The sequence below is a fragment of the Rissa tridactyla genome, chromosome 2 (assembly GCF_028500815.1).
Source record: "Rissa tridactyla isolate bRisTri1 chromosome 2, bRisTri1.patW.cur.20221130, whole genome shotgun sequence".
NCBI lineage: Eukaryota > Metazoa > Chordata > Aves > Charadriiformes > Laridae > Rissa > Rissa tridactyla.
In genome coordinates this window covers 80,927,382-80,944,186 of record NC_071467.1, presented here as the reverse complement: position 1 = coordinate 80,944,186, position 16,805 = coordinate 80,927,382, and the positions used below count along the sequence as shown (strand labels likewise).

At 43.8% G+C, this 16,805-nt stretch overlaps 1 protein-coding gene across 5 annotated transcripts in view; it reads right to left on the bottom strand.

Annotated features, from left to right (window-relative positions):
• OTULINL (OTU deubiquitinase with linear linkage specificity like) overlaps nt 1–16,805 on the bottom strand; it is a 36,604-nt gene that overhangs the window by 12,075 nt on the left and 7,724 nt on the right. For 2 of the 5 annotated variants that reach the window (XM_054192161.1, XM_054192162.1), the window contains exons 2-8: nt 9,334–9,495; nt 8,068–8,227; nt 7,928–7,959; nt 7,729–7,820; nt 3,894–4,043; nt 2,964–3,092; nt 42–314 (exon numbers count right to left, since the gene is read on the bottom strand). In XM_054192161.1, coding sequence (XP_054048136.1) covers nt 42–314; nt 2,964–3,092; nt 3,894–4,043; nt 7,729–7,820; nt 7,928–7,959; nt 8,068–8,174 — 783 coding nt within the window. In that variant the 5' untranslated portion in view covers nt 8,175–8,227; nt 9,334–9,495. The remainder of the gene's footprint in view (nt 1–41; nt 315–2,963; nt 3,093–3,893; nt 4,044–7,728; nt 7,821–7,927; nt 7,960–8,067; nt 8,228–9,333; nt 9,496–16,805) is intronic. The other 3 variants (XM_054192160.1, XM_054192163.1, XM_054192164.1) reach the window with 2 other exon arrangements.

Here is a 16,805-nt window from a genome sequence, read left to right as displayed (position 1 = left end):
TGGAATAAGTTTTGTGATTTATTTTTCATTTATATCGTTACCTGGTCTAGGCACATAGCGTCACCTATGGCGTTCAGATGATTCATCATGAAACTCAAAGGGTCAGACGAAGAATCACGAGCAAGAAGAAGGTTAAAAAGATTGGGTATGGGTTCTTCCCTGTTCTTTATCTGCTCATAGGCTTCGACAACTTCGTAGAGCATGATGAATTTTATGGCCTCATACAGTTTGTGCTCCTTGCTCTCATCAGAAAAGAGGGTATTACACATGTTTCCTCTTTCTTCCTGATCTTTAGTAGCACTTACTTCAGTCCACTGGAAAGCACACAGAAGAATACTAATCAAATTATTAAGAATCCTATTTAATACAAAAGATTCCAAAAGAGGAACAATTGCCAGTCTGTACTATACCATTATTGTGGCCAAATGGTGGTGCAAATAAGCAGGTGGCTCTTTTGCATCCACAATAAAATTTGAAGCCTTACACATTTTGATTTCCATTTATCCAGCTGAACCTATTTGCTACAGACAGCTCCAAGCATCTGGATGCTAATGACTATGAGAAAGCAAACGTAATTGCCCCATACGAAAGCCACCCACTACCACTGCAGTAGATCCAGCTGTCATTGTCAGTAAAAAGCCTGAAAGAGCGTAACCACCAAAGGTCCTCAGAAAGTTACCGGAAATCTGTGTGGGTGCATCAGACATACACACTAAGCCATAAGCAAAGGTTAGATTAAGTGATGGCCTGACCTGTTTATAGCTTACAGCTTCCAAAAGTCAGTGATTTTTCTCTATAGTACCCTTTACATTAAAGTTGTCCTAGCTTGAATTCTTTAGATGCTGAGTCCAGTTCAGAAGCGTGTCAATTATAAGGAACCTATAAAACTGGACAAGCCAGAATGGTATTATGAACTGTACACATTTTTATGTCTTTAGTGTGTTCTGCCTCATGAGGTGCAAGTTGGCAAGTTGGCTGCACAAGAAGGGACAACACAAAGACAGGCATGGGACACAAATGGGATAGGAATTTCTCGTTCTGCTCATGGCTGATAACTGGAGCTCCTGAGCTCTCTGTTGCTCTAGAGGGGTCAAAAACCAGCGCTCACACCCAGAAAATGGGCCATCCAGGAGACAACGTTGGACTGGGTGCCAAATCACAAAGCTTAAAGCACCCAGTCATGAACACAGTGGATAAAAAGAGTCATCAGGAACTGAGAGGTTTTTTGGGACCACCATAAGAGATGATGCTTAATGACTGGGATTCAAATGAATTTCAGTTAATTCTGTGCTTGTATCATTTATATGTTGACGTGGCCATAAACTGTGAATTACAACTAAAAAAAAAAAATCTAACTTCCCATGAATACTAAATCGAGAAACAGATCCTCCAGTCTCCTCATGCATTCCTGAAGACTTTTCTTTACAGGTTAAAAATGAGACCAAGTGGCTGAACCACTGATGTCCCTTTGCTAGAGGACATCATCTACCTAAGTGAAAAGCCTGTCCTAAGCGTCAAGCACTATTAACCAACTTGAAACTTTTTTCTGTACAAACATGCAGTTTAAATGCTTTGTGCTAAGGGACTAACATCAACTTACAAGAATGACAACGAGTTAAAAATAAAAGCCGAGCAACCCAACACCGGCAAATGCAAAGAGCAACCAGAATGATAACTGCACAAAGAACCACCAGGCACGTCTCAAGCTGACAGGCAGTTGTCACCGTGGCACAGCAAGGTTGCAGGCAAGGGACAAGGACCAGATATTTTAATTCCCTCTTTTTATTACTGTATCATTTACTTATGTATTTATTTATAAATAAAATATTTTATTTGCTTTGTTTCTAGGGCTAAATAAGTCTGTGGTTTGTTGTTTTTCTTTAACAACTACTATCACTGATAATAGGGTTTAAAACCACAGAGTTGTGGCTTGCATACAGAGGGACACATAAGTGCGCACCAGTAAAATAAGCTGTTGTGGCTGTGGTAAGACATTCCAGAGCCGTAAGGTGCACTGTAGAATTAAAAAAGTCGGTTTAAGATCAGGTATACTGGATAATGGATGCCTTCAGAGAAGGGTTTCAACCTAATCTTGGCCAAGACCCTGGAGAGTCCAGCAAATGCCAGTATCCACCTGATGACTGTGACCAAGGAGAGGATATAAGGCAAATGCCCAGCAGGAGGAAGATGGGGAGGAGGTGGTGGTGTGCTGGGGACAGCTTGTGGCAAAGCAAATAGGAACAGTCCAGAGCTCACACAACTGCAGACACGCAGAAACCCCCGAGGAGCTCAAGGAAGGTGCAAGGTCTTGTCAGGACGATTTTTTAGCTCTGTTTCAGAAGGCTTTGGGGCTAGTAAAACTCCCCAAGTTTTAAATATGTAAATAACTGTTATACTCCTGGGTGGGAATGTAGGCAATCTGGGTATGCTGAGTAGAGGGGGGGATATGCTGAGTAGAGGGGGCAGTGAGGCTCAACAGGTCTCTGTAATCAAGTGCTTCACGTTACAGAGAGAAATTGTAGTAAAACTGGATAAATACAACATTTCATGGAGAGGGGAGCAAAGGAAAGACAATAGTCTGAGAAGAAAGTGCACTGTTCGTTTGTTCCTTCCCACCTGGGGAGGGAATCCAGGAAGATCTCATACAGCATGTTCTTATTTTTAATCAAAATGATGAGGTACTGCAGGAGCCTTGATGGCAAGGGCAAGTAACCACACAGCAACCAACAGCTGTGGGGAGAATGGCCTCCATAACTTTCGGGGGCCCCGAGGATATAACCTAGTAGAAGCCCACAGAGGGGATTCCCCCCAAGGAGAGGCGACGGCCTGCCCAGCTCAGCTCCCTGAACCTGGGAGTGGCGCTGACTGCCACAGACATATGCAACACGGAGCAGTTCCCTAACTCACTCTCAGCCCACTTCTCGGTGCTTTTATTCCCCCTCACCCATCTCACAAATACTCACATTGGTCTTCAGTGTCTCCATACATTTGCGCAATTTACCAAAGACATTGGGACCTGTGTATCTTTCTGGCCCAAAACTGTATTGCTGAATCCAGTTGCAACCTTGAGAATACAAAAGCTTTTCAGGGAGCTGGGGAAGAAAAAACCAAAACCTAATTAAGTAGAGATCATAACCATAACAAGAAGTAGAATATAAAGTTATATAAACTTGTCGACACGCATTTTAATTTATGATGTGGTTGTATCCTCTGGTTGTACAGTTCAAACAAAAAATATAAATGGGCTTCAGAACAACTCAAACATTAACAAGGAAGCTCCATTTGACTGCCAAGTCCTTAAGAAACTTTTAAAACAGGGCCAGACAAAAAAAGAAGAAAATATGCTCCAGCAAAGTATATAGCCCATCCTGTGGAGAAGCTGGATATATGCAAACTCAGTGAGGTTTTCAGGATTACAGACACCTTCCAGTTAGCACACGTGTGCCCACAGGCAGCAGCTACAGCTCCCCGCCTCCTCGCTGCTGCCTCCTGCCAGAGCTCCTGGAGCCCAGGGCAGGATTCCTGCTGCTCCAGTAACAGGCTCAGCAGCTCCCAAGCGAGCCGCTAGACTTTGCACAGACGTGGAAGAGGTGGATTTGAATATCCTTTCGTGTTGAGGGAGTGACATCTAGCAGGGTGGCGGTAATCCTTATCCATCCACTTTTTTTTTTTTTTTTTTTAATATTTAGACTCACATTCACTTCAATACATTTAGATCAGGGACATTTTTTTCAATTAGTTGTAGTTCGAAGAGTTTGAAAAACTTCTCTTTAACTTCTGATAACGATTCTCCTCTACTTCCCTATCAGACACATAAGTTTTCACATTGATAAAAGCTTCCTTCTGCAATGCAAAGTCACCTGAATCGTGTTCATTTAGGAACTGAATTTTACCTTTAATATATCTCTCTCCTTCATCCATGATGGAAAAGGAATGCCTTGGCTGAATATCTGAAAAAGCACTGCTCTTAGTACACAATAGCTGTCCTTCCTGACTTGCCGCAGATATTTGATATGATAGCTCCAAAACAATTCTTCATATGCCTAGAAAAAGATCAAAAAAATTTAGTAATAAACATTTTAAATCTTGGACCAAACCCATGTTGAATTGGAGTCCAGTTCCAAACTACTCATAAGATGGGGCTAGGGTAAAGGGCGAGTACATTTATAAGTTTTATATACACAAAAATGTTCTAACTTCATAGGTTTTGTAAACACCTTACACTGGCACTGCCCCTAAAGAGTGATCCTGCACTCTCTCCAAACCCAGCAACTCGCTCCAGTCTCTACGCTGTTGCTCGTGTAAACATTCAGAAGGTCAACCAAAGCAGAACAGTCAGCGAAGACTTCTTTGCCATAACAGCTTTAACCCTGACCACTTCACAACTCGTGCTGACACGTGGGATGGAGCAGCAAGAGGGCAGGAAGGGGCGCCTGGAGAAAACTCCTTTTGGCAGAAACATCTCCTTACACTGACCTGAACCCATCGTGCAATGGTGGCCTGAGGCTGCGCAGATCTGGCAGGTCTGTGCTGAAGTGGGTGGCCCTTCTTCCAGCTACACACTCCCTGTATCTCATCTGCATTACCTCTGGCTCTCATCTGGGCCCTTGGCGAGACAATTCAAATGAATAAACTGGCAGACAATTACCTTAGCAAGAGGACTCTACAGTTAAACAGGCCACTGCATCAGTCTCAGTTTGCTTCCTGGAGGGGGCAGGAAGACGGTCTCAATTCCAGGTCCTCTTTCACCTCAGTTGCTTTCTCACCCCATCCCACTTGGCCACACAGTCTCCCCTACCCTTACTTTGCATTTGCTGTGACAATCATAAGCCTGCTGAAGCTTTCCTGCTGGGGAAGCTTCCTGCTGCTTCAGCGAGCTCAGGTGTCTCCATCAGCTCACCATCTTGGTGAACCACATCCAACAGAAGATGTAAGAGCCAGCACAAAAAAGGCAGAGGGACGGTTTAGCTAGAATGAGGTGAGGAAAAGGGAGAGACAAGACAAGCAAGGGACTGCCGCTTTTGGGGACAGCAAGCACGTTAAGCTGGTTCAGGATCTCATGAGACCTCATCCTAAAATGTGCTCTTTACTGTGATAACCTCTACCTGATATAACCAGCCACCCACTATACTCCCCCGAGTCTCCTTTTCAGCTCTGATCATCTAGCAGGCTCATGGATTTTCTGAAAGGCTTGTTGCCCAGTATGAGTTTGCAAATTTATCAAAAGTTTTGCTGTCTTTTGTTACTTGTTCTTCCAAATCACTTTTGTCCTTGTTGCGTGTTGTTCTGGGCGCTTTTGGCATTGCTGTGTTCCCTCATTTCATCTGGCAAAGTTGGATCCTTTCTCTGTTCATCATTTGGACGTGACTCCAGTTTTTTGAACAATACCTTCTTTTTTCTCCTAAGTCTCTTATGCTGCCATTTAGCCTAATTAGCTTTGTTTTGCCCTTTCCTAAGTCGTCTATGGTAGGCATTTGCTCTGTGATTCCACTACCATGAACTAAAGCAATATATATGTCAAATACACCAACTATAAATATTCCAGTTTCTTAGCCATCTTTTAGGTTCTTTTTAACATACTTCCTTGTTTTTATAAAGTTGACCTTTCCATAGTTGGATGCAATTGTAGTAATTTTTTTGCTTTCTTGTTCTTACATGGATGTTGAATACGTGCCATTTCCTATTCCAGAGAACAGCAATAGACATTAGAAAGCAACATTTTAAGGCAGATCCCGTGCACTACTCAGGACCAAGGCAAGGGTTGCTTCCTTTTCTGAAGGCTCCCTGAAAAGCTGATCTATCAAACAGTCATTGGCAGCACCTTAAATTTCAACCCCACGGCTGTTACCAGTGCAGATGGCTAGTCGGTGTCTCTTATTACTACTGCATCTCCTGCTCCCTCTGCCTCTTAGATCTCACTCAGCATCTCATGGTCAGCATTCCCCACCATCATCAGATAATCAGAAATATGGACCTGGTGCTACATTTGTCCTGTGCTAGTCTGAAATGCTACACCATGAAGATACGAGGATATAATGTCACTGTTAGCTGATTCACTGGACTGGACTCTAAGCTTGTTTTAACAGATACTACTTCTCTACCAGCGGTATAGCTACTTTAGCTATACGTTTTATGGGAAAAGCAAAAATCCAGCCCACAGTCTTTGAGCCTACCTTACAGCTGAAACAGAGAGCCATTAAACATGTGTTGCTCCTGGAGGCCCAAGTTAGGGTAACGCAGTGCGGCTCCAACTCCAGGCACTGGTCAGGGCGCTTCAGAGGGCACTGCTGCTCTCACCATGTCCCCTGCCACGCTGCCTCCAATAACGACCACCAAGCTGGAGCTGCCAACAGCCCATTGTGTGTGCATTAATGTACACCTTTTGTGGGAAGTGCAGCTGCCATTCCTGCTTATTGGGTGTAAGCACGTACACACACCATACGCAACTGAAAAACACGTTGGTGAGGTGACAGAAGACAGTGTAGCTAGCATTGGTGAACCATGAATTTAGTAGGTCCTTGGCTCAGGAGTTCAGCTATCCATGACCCAAAGCCCGGTTCAGTGCAGCACAACTCTGTCACCTTGACTCACAGGTATGAAGAAAACTTGCTAAGCTGCAAGAAACTATTTCAGCTAAAACAATGCAAAGTATAAGAAATAAAAATCCAGGGAGAAGTATAATAATTAAGATGGTGACAGCTAGCAGCTCAAAGATACAAGATGGGGAAAAAATTACATAAAATAAAAGAACAACACAAAAAAACCCCAGGAAAAACCTTTACATGGAAAGGAATAAAAAACATAGGTTAAAAAAAAAAAAAGAGAGAGAGAGATGGGAAAAGAGCAGCACCAAGGATTAGCTGATGCCCACAAGCACAGAGCCTCCACCTCCCTGTGCATCCCAGGGCTGTCTGCAGCCGCCCCTCCGCAGCCGATCAGAGTGCTGAGGATGAGGAGGACATTAACTGTGAGACGAGTAGCTTGTTTCTCCTAGCTATGTGTGATAAGAGGCAGCAGGAGTTGCCGGATGTAGCTAGACTTGTCTCATGCGGGGGAAGATGCCGGCACAGGGGGAGATGCCGATGCCGAAGTGCCTCAGCCAAGGAGCACCACAGCAGCACCACGCATCCCGGGATGCAGAGATGGAGCAGACGGGGGCTGCGTGAAGGCAGGGGGTGGCCGCCATCCATCAGGCTGGTCCTCGCCCGCTGAGGTCTGCCCCAGCTTGGCACAGGCCAGGTGTGAGCTCCTGCGGCCGATGCAGCCGGCCAGGGGCCTTGGTGGCAGCTGGGGAGGGTGCCAAGCACTGGCTGCTGCCACAGGGAGCTTCAGAGCTTGGAAGAGAAATGGGTGTGGTGTTTCTTTCCTCCCTGGAATGAGAGCCTTTGCCTTAAGTCAAAGGCTGGCTGAGAGGCAAGCGCCTAAGACCAAGTTATTTGGGCTGTAGCATTGGGGATGATTTTTCCCGTTAAAGCCACCACGTGGGTCATCGGTGCTATGGGGGGAATTTGCAGAAGACGCATGGCTAAAATCCGATCCACGTTTTGACCTGCTCTACCGCAGTCTTCATCTAGACCCATGCTCATGGCGTCCCTTTTGCTTTTCTTTTAGCCAGCCGGAGTAGCAGGTTCTGGTAGCCGTGGCAGCTGCTTGCACTGGGATTGCTATTCCTTTCCCACAAACAACTTCTCCCCCATCCTCTTGAAGAAACTAAGATTTAAGTCTTACCTCCCTCATGTGTTTGGCCTGCTTTGTCTCTCCTTTCCATTCTCTGGCACTATAACCAAGCAGATCAACTTCTGTCAGCACACTGAGATTCCCTAAATCGAAATTAATTCATAGATTAATTCCATGCTGCTGTTCTGCATTTAAAGGGTAGCGGTGGTGGAGGGGATTAAGGAACACAGAATGACAACAAAAAGATTACTTATGAGTTTTCTCTGAAGGTAGTTGCTCCACCTGAAAACCAAATGATAAAACAGGTGTCAAAGAGAAGTTGCCAAAGTTCAATATTTACTGAAATAAGAAACAGCGTGGAAGATTAAAGTCTGCATAATAAAAACCTACCGTTTCAGTAACTGCGCTAAAAAGCTGTATAGCCTCCTGCAATACCAACAAACAGCCACCAGGACAGACATGCTTAGCATTAGCTGCACTTTCACTTTTTGCCACATGAGACACAAGGATTCCTTGGCAGCTGCTGTCCAGGACCGCACCTCATGCCTTCCTAAAACAGGGATAAAAAGAGAGAGGAAAAACAATCTTATCACTGTTTTGCAATACTTGCTTCTCGTTGTTTCCTTACAAAAAGAAAAATCATCCAAGTAGGATACCACTCCAAATGAAACACAAAACACGAAATGTAAAAGGCGAGTATATTTTTGTATACTTAATATATCTGTATTTTATCTACTTAGTTTTTCGAGTTTCTAGGGCTTTGGGTGCACGTGGTTCACATTTCCAAGCTTTCCTCCACACAGCGAAGGCTAGATATATAGTTACCATGGAGCCACAGGAAGACTTGATATCAAAGCAATTGTTCAAGAACAAAAAAAACCAAACGAACTTGCTTTGGGATGTGCTGATCCAGAGACCTGTACTGTGCCATTAAGTCAAGGTTTTAAAGACCAGAGGTTCCTGGGAGTTGTAGTCTCCAAACAGGCCATATAAGGCAATATTAGCTGACTAAGCGTCATATGACTGCCAGGGGAACTAAAGGAATGTTCCTGCCTCGATTTGGGCAAGTTGAGGGTCAGTTTAAAACTCCAAAGAAGGCTCCTCCCTGGGGATTTGGTAGAAAGCTCAGGAGATCATCACAAAGCGGGGGGTGTTCAAACTGTTCTTCACCGACAAACCAGGCACGTTTCTGTTGGCATTACAGGCAGGGTTAGGGAAGGCTGTAGCCGTCTTTTGTTGATAAGAAACCCTAGAACTTAGAGAAAGCCTGCAGACTGAACAGTTGACAAAGGCAGTGTCTGCTCCCTAAGTGAGAAATTTATCCTCTGGCTGAAATTTGAGTATAGGAAATTCCCAGAGTTTATGATCAGCAGCTGCTCTGTTATTAACTTATTTATTGATTCAGTACAAAACTTGAAGAGAACTCAACTTTTTATAAAGGCATCCCCAGAGAAGGCTGAAAAGTCCACAAAGGGAATTACTCATTCAGCATAGTTTTATGGCAGTTAAACTTCTGCCCCTCCTGGCTTTAACAGGAAATTTAAGAGGGGCTTAAGTTTTCCAAGGAAGTTAAGCCCATGCACTGTGGACAACTACCAAGTCATAGAGTTACATATGAATCCCCGCCTTGGCAACAAGATAAACAGTTACACATACATTTTTATAAGCACCGTTGCATATATACAGAGCAGTGCTGGTATTTGGCCTTTTCCAATATTCTGTTGTTTGAAGAAGTTTTATTACAGGATGTCATATGCAAGATGTCCAGAGGCAAGACCCAGACCTCGTCTCTCCCATGAACACAAAGCAGGTTAGGAGCTGTAAAGGAAAAGGTGTTAATGAACTTTAAAAACAAGTGATCGGACAAGCTTTTGGGGTGCTAGTTGCCATTTACACAAAACTCGTACTGCTGTGAACACTTTTAATACAAGACAACAGACAGGTCCTCTGTCAGCTTCTACTCGTGTGCTGCACTGACCTCTGTGTTCCTGGCACCGCCGGGGGGGTCCTGCTGTGAGGTAAAACAGAACCAAGTTTCTTTTCAGTAATTTTACTTTTCAGTTAAGCCTCTTCTAATGCTCTGAAATTAATGGTGTATTTTTCAGACAGTATCCACTTCTAGCAGATAAGGTCTGATGTTCATAGTGAATACCAGGGAATGGTATGGAGAGAGGCTCCTGCTTATACTTATTGCTATAACAACCAAGGTCAGATAATTTTGTTATTTGCCCCGTTGGAGGGTCGGAAGCAGAAAAGGAAAAGAAAAGCAGAGGAGTGGACAGGACAGGTGACCCAAAACTGACCAACAGGGTATTCCATCCCATCTGCATCACGCTCAGTATAAAAGCTGAGGGATCAAAGGGTCAGCTTTCTTTCCTCAATGGCCGGTGTCCGAGGAGGACCCTGTCTGTTTGTCTGCCTTTGATCCTGATCCATGAGTTCCTGAATCCAGATCTGGAATCCAGTTCCCATCTGTCACTGAGTCCAGTCCGGGACTTTCCCAGTGCCTGCCAGTGATGTGATCGTCATCCTGGGAGCTTGACACTGGATTTGTGTATATTTCATTGTTTTATTAATATTATTATCTTTCTCTTATTCTATGTTATTATTAATATTTCATTAAAGTAGTTTCATTTCTTTTCAACTCCTAAATCTTTTTCTGTCATTTTCTCTCCTCTCTGAAGGGGAGAGAGGTAAAAGAGAGCATCTGTTGTTTGTTTTAGTGGCCAGGCCAGCCCAAACCATGACCAAGGGTTATGCCTGCACACACTGAGTATGAAAAAGCAAGATGAAAAATCTGAAGCTGCAGGAAGCATTTACTACTGATGCCAAGTAACAGACAGCAAAACATCAGCTGTAAGGTTCGAAAATGGCATAGTCGTGGAAACACCAGGACATTCCCACTTCCAGCACCCAAACACACTTACTGCTGATGGACACCAACAGACACAATCTTAATAAGCACGCAAATTGCTACCTAGAGGACAAGAACTGAGGATTACTAACAGACGACAGTCATGTCAGAATCAAGCCACCACAATTTTTTCTCTCTCTTCTTTAGGATAAAGGCATCAGTGTTGGAAAAACCTCAGCAAACTGTAAATAACCGAGCCTTCTGCTAACTAGAATGGAACCTGAAGGCTTATAAATGTGGTTCAGCTCATGGATCGATGGGTATTCTGGATTTATATTGTCACGCTGTCGTATGAAAGCCAATGATGATTCAAATGGAATTTGTTATCAGCAATTTAAATATACAGTATCAAAAGGGAGATCCAGCAAATTTTCCTTTCATTACTTAAAATGACTGTATGGTCCCTCTTTTGATTTGGAACAAACTGGGACTATAAAAAGCAGGAGCTGGCCCATCTGTTCAAATGCCATACTTTGCTTTATTGAGTACCAGAAACACATGTGAGCGCAAAATTTCTTCCTTTACCCCTTTTACTGCCAAAAGGATGAGAGGTTTGCATCAGCACAAGGTTTTAAGTTGAATCAAACAATCTTTTGAAAAAGCTTTTGATGGTATTAGTTCTGCAAAAAAACCTACTGGAGGCCCACAAGCCTCCCTTTAAGGCACATGAGTAACTATTCCTCAAGGAGCTCTGGGAAGCACTGGCTTACTGATTTCAAACAAAAACACAAATTGGTGTCAGAGAACAGGAGATATAACTGAATATTGTTTATCCATTTTTAATTAGCACGGGAGATTTATAAGTAGGTATTTCCCTAATAAAAAGCCTAATGGGAGGTGGGAAAGCCTGCAAACAAGTGATTTTGAGTATTTTTGCTGCACTTGTATTACAGCATTCCCTGGACTTCATAAACCTTGCCTCCTGTCATGGGAAAGTTGCTGTTCAAACAGCACTTAGTGATTCAGTTACTACTTTCAGTGCTTATGTCACACTTAGAAATGTAATTACATTTTTTTATTCAAGTAAATGACATTTAGAAGTGGCAGCTGGATCACGAAGTGCCGCTGGTAAAAATACATCACAAATGAGACGTGAATTAAAGAAGAGGGCAGCTTAAAATAGGCCTTTCCACCCCCTCCCTGCCCCCTCCAAAATTCTTCAGAAATCAAAGAGCAATTAAATTAATAATGCACTGGCAGGGGGGAGTAAAATAAACCCACGGATTTTTAAACCCAATGCATTCCCTGGGATACGGGCACAATTCATCCTGTTGCTCAGGAGACAGCGACAGCCCGTCGGTGCTGCGACCGGCGGCTGGGGCTCACGTCTCTTTGAAGACTGACCGTGCGGAGACAGGGAGGACCAACTCATCTCCCACACCAGAGCATAAAGCCCTGGGACTTCTAAGACAGCTCCAAGCAGAAACTTGGATGAGCAGAGGTTTGAATGGAGTTGAAGCAGGAGCCGATAGCAGCGTTTATCTTACACTGCAAGAGGTACACCGTGTTTTCTTTTCATACCACATCATCAGCTTCCTGCCAGGGCCAAACTTTAAACTTTTACCCCTACACAAAGTCAAGCCAGCAGCAGAGACACAAAGGGGGGGGAAAAAAAAAAAAGAAAAAAAAGGAAAAAAAACCAAACAACAAAAAAGGCCAGAAAAAAGATGAGTAAGAGACATCTGCAACATCTGCTTCTTTCACAAGTAACCCAAGAAGAGTCTCTAAAGGATTAGCTCCACATCTGACACCCTCACAACTTTTTTGGAGGTTGCCACTTTAAAAAAATGTGTAACTGATGAAACGCAGAATGTAAAGGATCAGCTTGGGAACTAGCAGGCAGCACTGCACGCAGAGCCAAAGCACAATCTAATATTCCAGCTTGTCTGATGGCTCATTCACCTTTTTACTTTTTTCCTCCCTCCCTGTAACAAGGCCATCAGAAAGATAACAGAGTGTCTTCCAAAATGAAAAGCTGACCACGTAACTTCTTTTCAGGACGTTCCTCTTCACAGCCTTTTTGGTACTGAAAGCAGGACATCTTACTTGTTACCATAAAGTGGCCAAGTTTCATACTCCCATCACACAACACTATGTTCCTAGTTCCCAAAAAACAGGTATCCCCTCCTTCAAAGAGGGAGGCAGGCTTTGGGATCCCCCTCTTCCAACCCTTCTGCTGCCCGCCCGTATCCCTCCTTCTTCCCTCCTCTCTCGGACCCAGAGGTAGGAAGAGAGACCCCTCCACTGAGAGACGCAAGGCTTGGCATGGAGGTCCAAGTCTGCCTCCTGCATTCAGTGTGTGCCTGCAGAGCTCTCTGCGCAGCGGCACATCACTTTTTTTCCAGACTACATAGTATCAGTACCGAGGTATGCTATAAAATTGGCTAACTCCATCTTTTAAGGGAAAACAAGCAAACATCCTTATGGAGCATTCATCAGCGTGATGCCTGGATGCACACATGAGCATGTACACCTCAACTGATTGAGCCAAGAGGGAGACAGAGCAAAGAGCTATTAATTATAAAAATTCAATACTACAAGAGATTACACCCCGTAACAGTTTAGACGAGAGAAACATGCCATTTTAAGTAGTGCCAAGTGATTACAAAGTCTTTGATTTCCCGTTTTATTAGCAGCGCCATGCCAAAAAAATGAAAAACTACAGAAAACAGAACAGATCAAGCACAAATCATGGTATGTGGGAAGCACTGCTTAATTCAGTAACTATTATTTCATTACAAACCCCTTCCTTTACAGAGCAAAGCAAAGCCAACCTGTTATGAAAATATTCATCTGTTCTAACGTAACAACTAAAGATGAGAATCTGTACTTGATATAAGAAGAAAAAGATAATCATTTACAGGCAAAGATGGTAATCATCAGTGACTTATGAAAAGTTCAACCATGTCTGCTGATCAGATCTCCACTTCTACTCCAAATAATAACAAAACAGAATCCCAGCCCCAAACCATAACTAGAATCACGCAATTACCTAGAAAATGGATAGTTTTGGTAGCTCTGAGGCCTTATTTATACAGCTGTCCTGCGTGGGCGTCCCAAGTGCTCTCTCAGCCCTTGTCCTCTTTCTTCAAAGGTCTTTCAGGGAAAATAAGAGCAGGAAGGCTGGCAGCCTCCTTTGCACTGATCATCAACAGGACCCAAATTGCTGCTGTTAATGTATCTATCCCGTTGTGACACTTACGTATTCCTACTCTGTAGCAGGAAGCATAACGGGTTCTTACTTACTGCATGAGTATCTACAAAATACCCTATTAGAGTTACCTTTACAAAATCGATTTCATCTATATAATCAAGATATTAACACACGCCCTAGCCTGCACATACCATTCTCCTCTCTCTAGATGCTTAAAAGAACAAAAGGAAAGTTCAGTTCTTGATCTCCTGTATAATTGAGCTTCCTTTTTAAGGCACAGGGTGCTTCATCCAGGACCTTTAGATGAATAAAGCTCAGCTACACTTCCATTTATGTAAGAAAAAACATGAGAGAAGACTTCAGAGAATTTACAGTCCAGAGCAACACATGAAAAGCTTTTCATGCCACAAAAACCAAACATTTCTTTAAAGCTCTTATTGCTAAGTATGAGTAAAAAATAATGAAAAAATAAAATAACCTCCTTTTAAAGAAGGAGCCTCTGAAATTTCTGCTACTGCAATGATTTATTTTTTTTTAATGTGGAAAAAAATACGTCCTCATTCAGCATTGGTATTTAATGCCTGTACACTCCAAACAGAACTTACGTAAAAGCACTAAATCTATTATTTGAAGGAAGCCCACTCTAAGGATTCTTTTTATGCCTGCTGCTGAGCTGTATGTTGAGTCATCCCTAAAGCCACTCATGTTTGTTTCTGGTTTATCTATTTGCAAACGCAACTCTCAAAATGCCTTTTGTAATTTTTTTTTTCTTTTTGCCGTGCTGAATCCAAACTGACAGAGTAAAGGAAATATCTCCCTCCTGAACACCTTCTTACACTTAAGTTTAGCTGATAGGCTAAGTGGTGTGAATACCCACCATGGGTTTTTCTGTTGATTCGTCTAGATAACCGAAGCTTTGCTTATGGGGGAAAAAAATAATGAAGTCTCACTTAGCAATAAGAATTATTTTCCTCCTATTTTTTAAAAATCTTGTTTGCTAGACAGCTACAGCCCAACACTCCAAGGATGTGCAGTCATTAGGTGCTAAGGAGGCTGGGTGGTACCCCAGGCAGCATCCCTCCAGGTCTCTGCAGGCAGAGGGCGGTGGCTGTCCCCTCCCCAGGGCTCCCCGCCACGGGACCCTGCCTGGACACACGCCCGACCTCCCCGGCAGCGCAGGCACCAGGGTCACTGCCACCATGGAGGAGCAGGACCTCCTCAAGCCCACTGCCCATCGCCCCAAAGAAAGGGACTGGTGGGGTCTGCAACTCCTGCAAGACCTGCAGCAGCGGCCACCGTGTCGGCACCGGAGGAGGGATGGCAAGTGACAGAGCAGAGGAGCCCTCCAACTGCACATGAGGAGGTGGGAAGGCACCTGGATTGAGGAAGAAGGAATGTCAACAGAAACCCGCCTGGGAAAGATATCAGTGCAAGCAGCATAAAGGAAAACAAGCTGCATATCTGACTCCACCGGCAGCGCTCCTGGGACAAAACACCCCACGGATGGCCCCGGGTGACTCCCCAGCCCCTTGGTGGTCACCAGCAGGCTCATTCCTAAGCAGAGGTTTGACGCCTCGAGGCACCCCTTGCTGAAGTGCTGTAGCCCAGAGGAGAGAGCAGCAAGAAATGCCAGTGAACTTGGCTGGCACAACACTGCAGGACAGTCTGAGGAATTTTAAGTTTCTACCTGTCAATAAACAGTTATCCCAAGTGATAGCCTGGACAACAGTAGCCTCAAGTAACCCATGACAAACAAAAAAAACCTCATCTGAGCTTGTTTACTGTCTAAGCAGTGTCAGTCACAGCTGTTAATTCTTACAGGCAGTGCATACAACTGCCATCAGGTAAAGACTCCGCTCTGAAAGCCGCCCCCCTTCGATCAGGCTGCATCCATGTCGCTCGGCATTCCCATCTCCGTACAAGGTCTGGCTGCTGGACCCTCAACCACACAGATTTTATCTCTGTCTTCAGAGCACAGCCCCCTCCAAAGGTGTACCAGACCCTGCAAGCACACCACGCAGAGCTGTGCATTTTTCATATGGATTCATAATCTCATCTAATTTATAATTAACAAATAATTCACATCTCCCGGTGGCGCGTCAGATCACACAGCCCATGCCTTCCCACTAGGTATGTGCAGAGGTTATTCCAGCTGCATTATTTGTTTGCTTGGGAGTTTTACTTCTCTCTCTCCCTCTTTCCGAGACAGATTAGAAGCAGAAAGGAAAGGCAACAGAAAGCAAAATATCGAAGCCATCACTCTGAACGCAAATGACAGGAATTGGTCTTGCCCCTCTCTCTCCCCCTGCCGCTCAGCGTCCAGCCTGATGAAAGTCAAAACTTCAGCTTTATTCTGCAGAGCTAACGCTATTAGGATGGCAGCAGCTGGGGTTTTTAAACCCTGCTCTATCTTCATCTTTTAAAGGGCAACAGTTTCAAACCGGCATTTCTTAATTAGCTCACATGCAAACGAGTCCCTTGCCATTTTTTGAGAGCGCCATTACCAGGCACTTCTTGCCTAAAATCTGAAGCAAAACCAGCATGTTGAAAGGTAAAACTGACTGCATCAAAATAACTTAAATTTCAGTTTTAATACTCAGTGTAATACTAAAGTCACAGCTAGTACAAACATTTCATAAAAATGTGATTCAAGAACCCAGAATATTCCAGGTAGAAGTTCTTTGCTTGTAAAAGCCACATTATTATTGTTGATAATGCACTTTTGATATTGTTACAGACACTTGGATGCCAAGAGAAGCTTCAAGCAAAGCGCTCCGGACATTGGTCACAGGGACCAAGAGACCATGGTTCCCTGACACCTCTGCATTTGCACAAACTGCCTAAAAACTGGACAGTTAGGTGTCAAGGTCTACATAAAATAGAAATTATGCAGCCCTGTAAAATGAAGTGCATATTGAGCTCTTCTCAAGGGGCTGGCACTTGGCAGAGGCACAACTTATTTTCACTTGTAAACAAAGAAAACAAAATACAGAGAACTGGACAGTTTCTAACACTGGAACCCAGCAGTATCATTTTTCAAGATCTACAACGACATGAAAT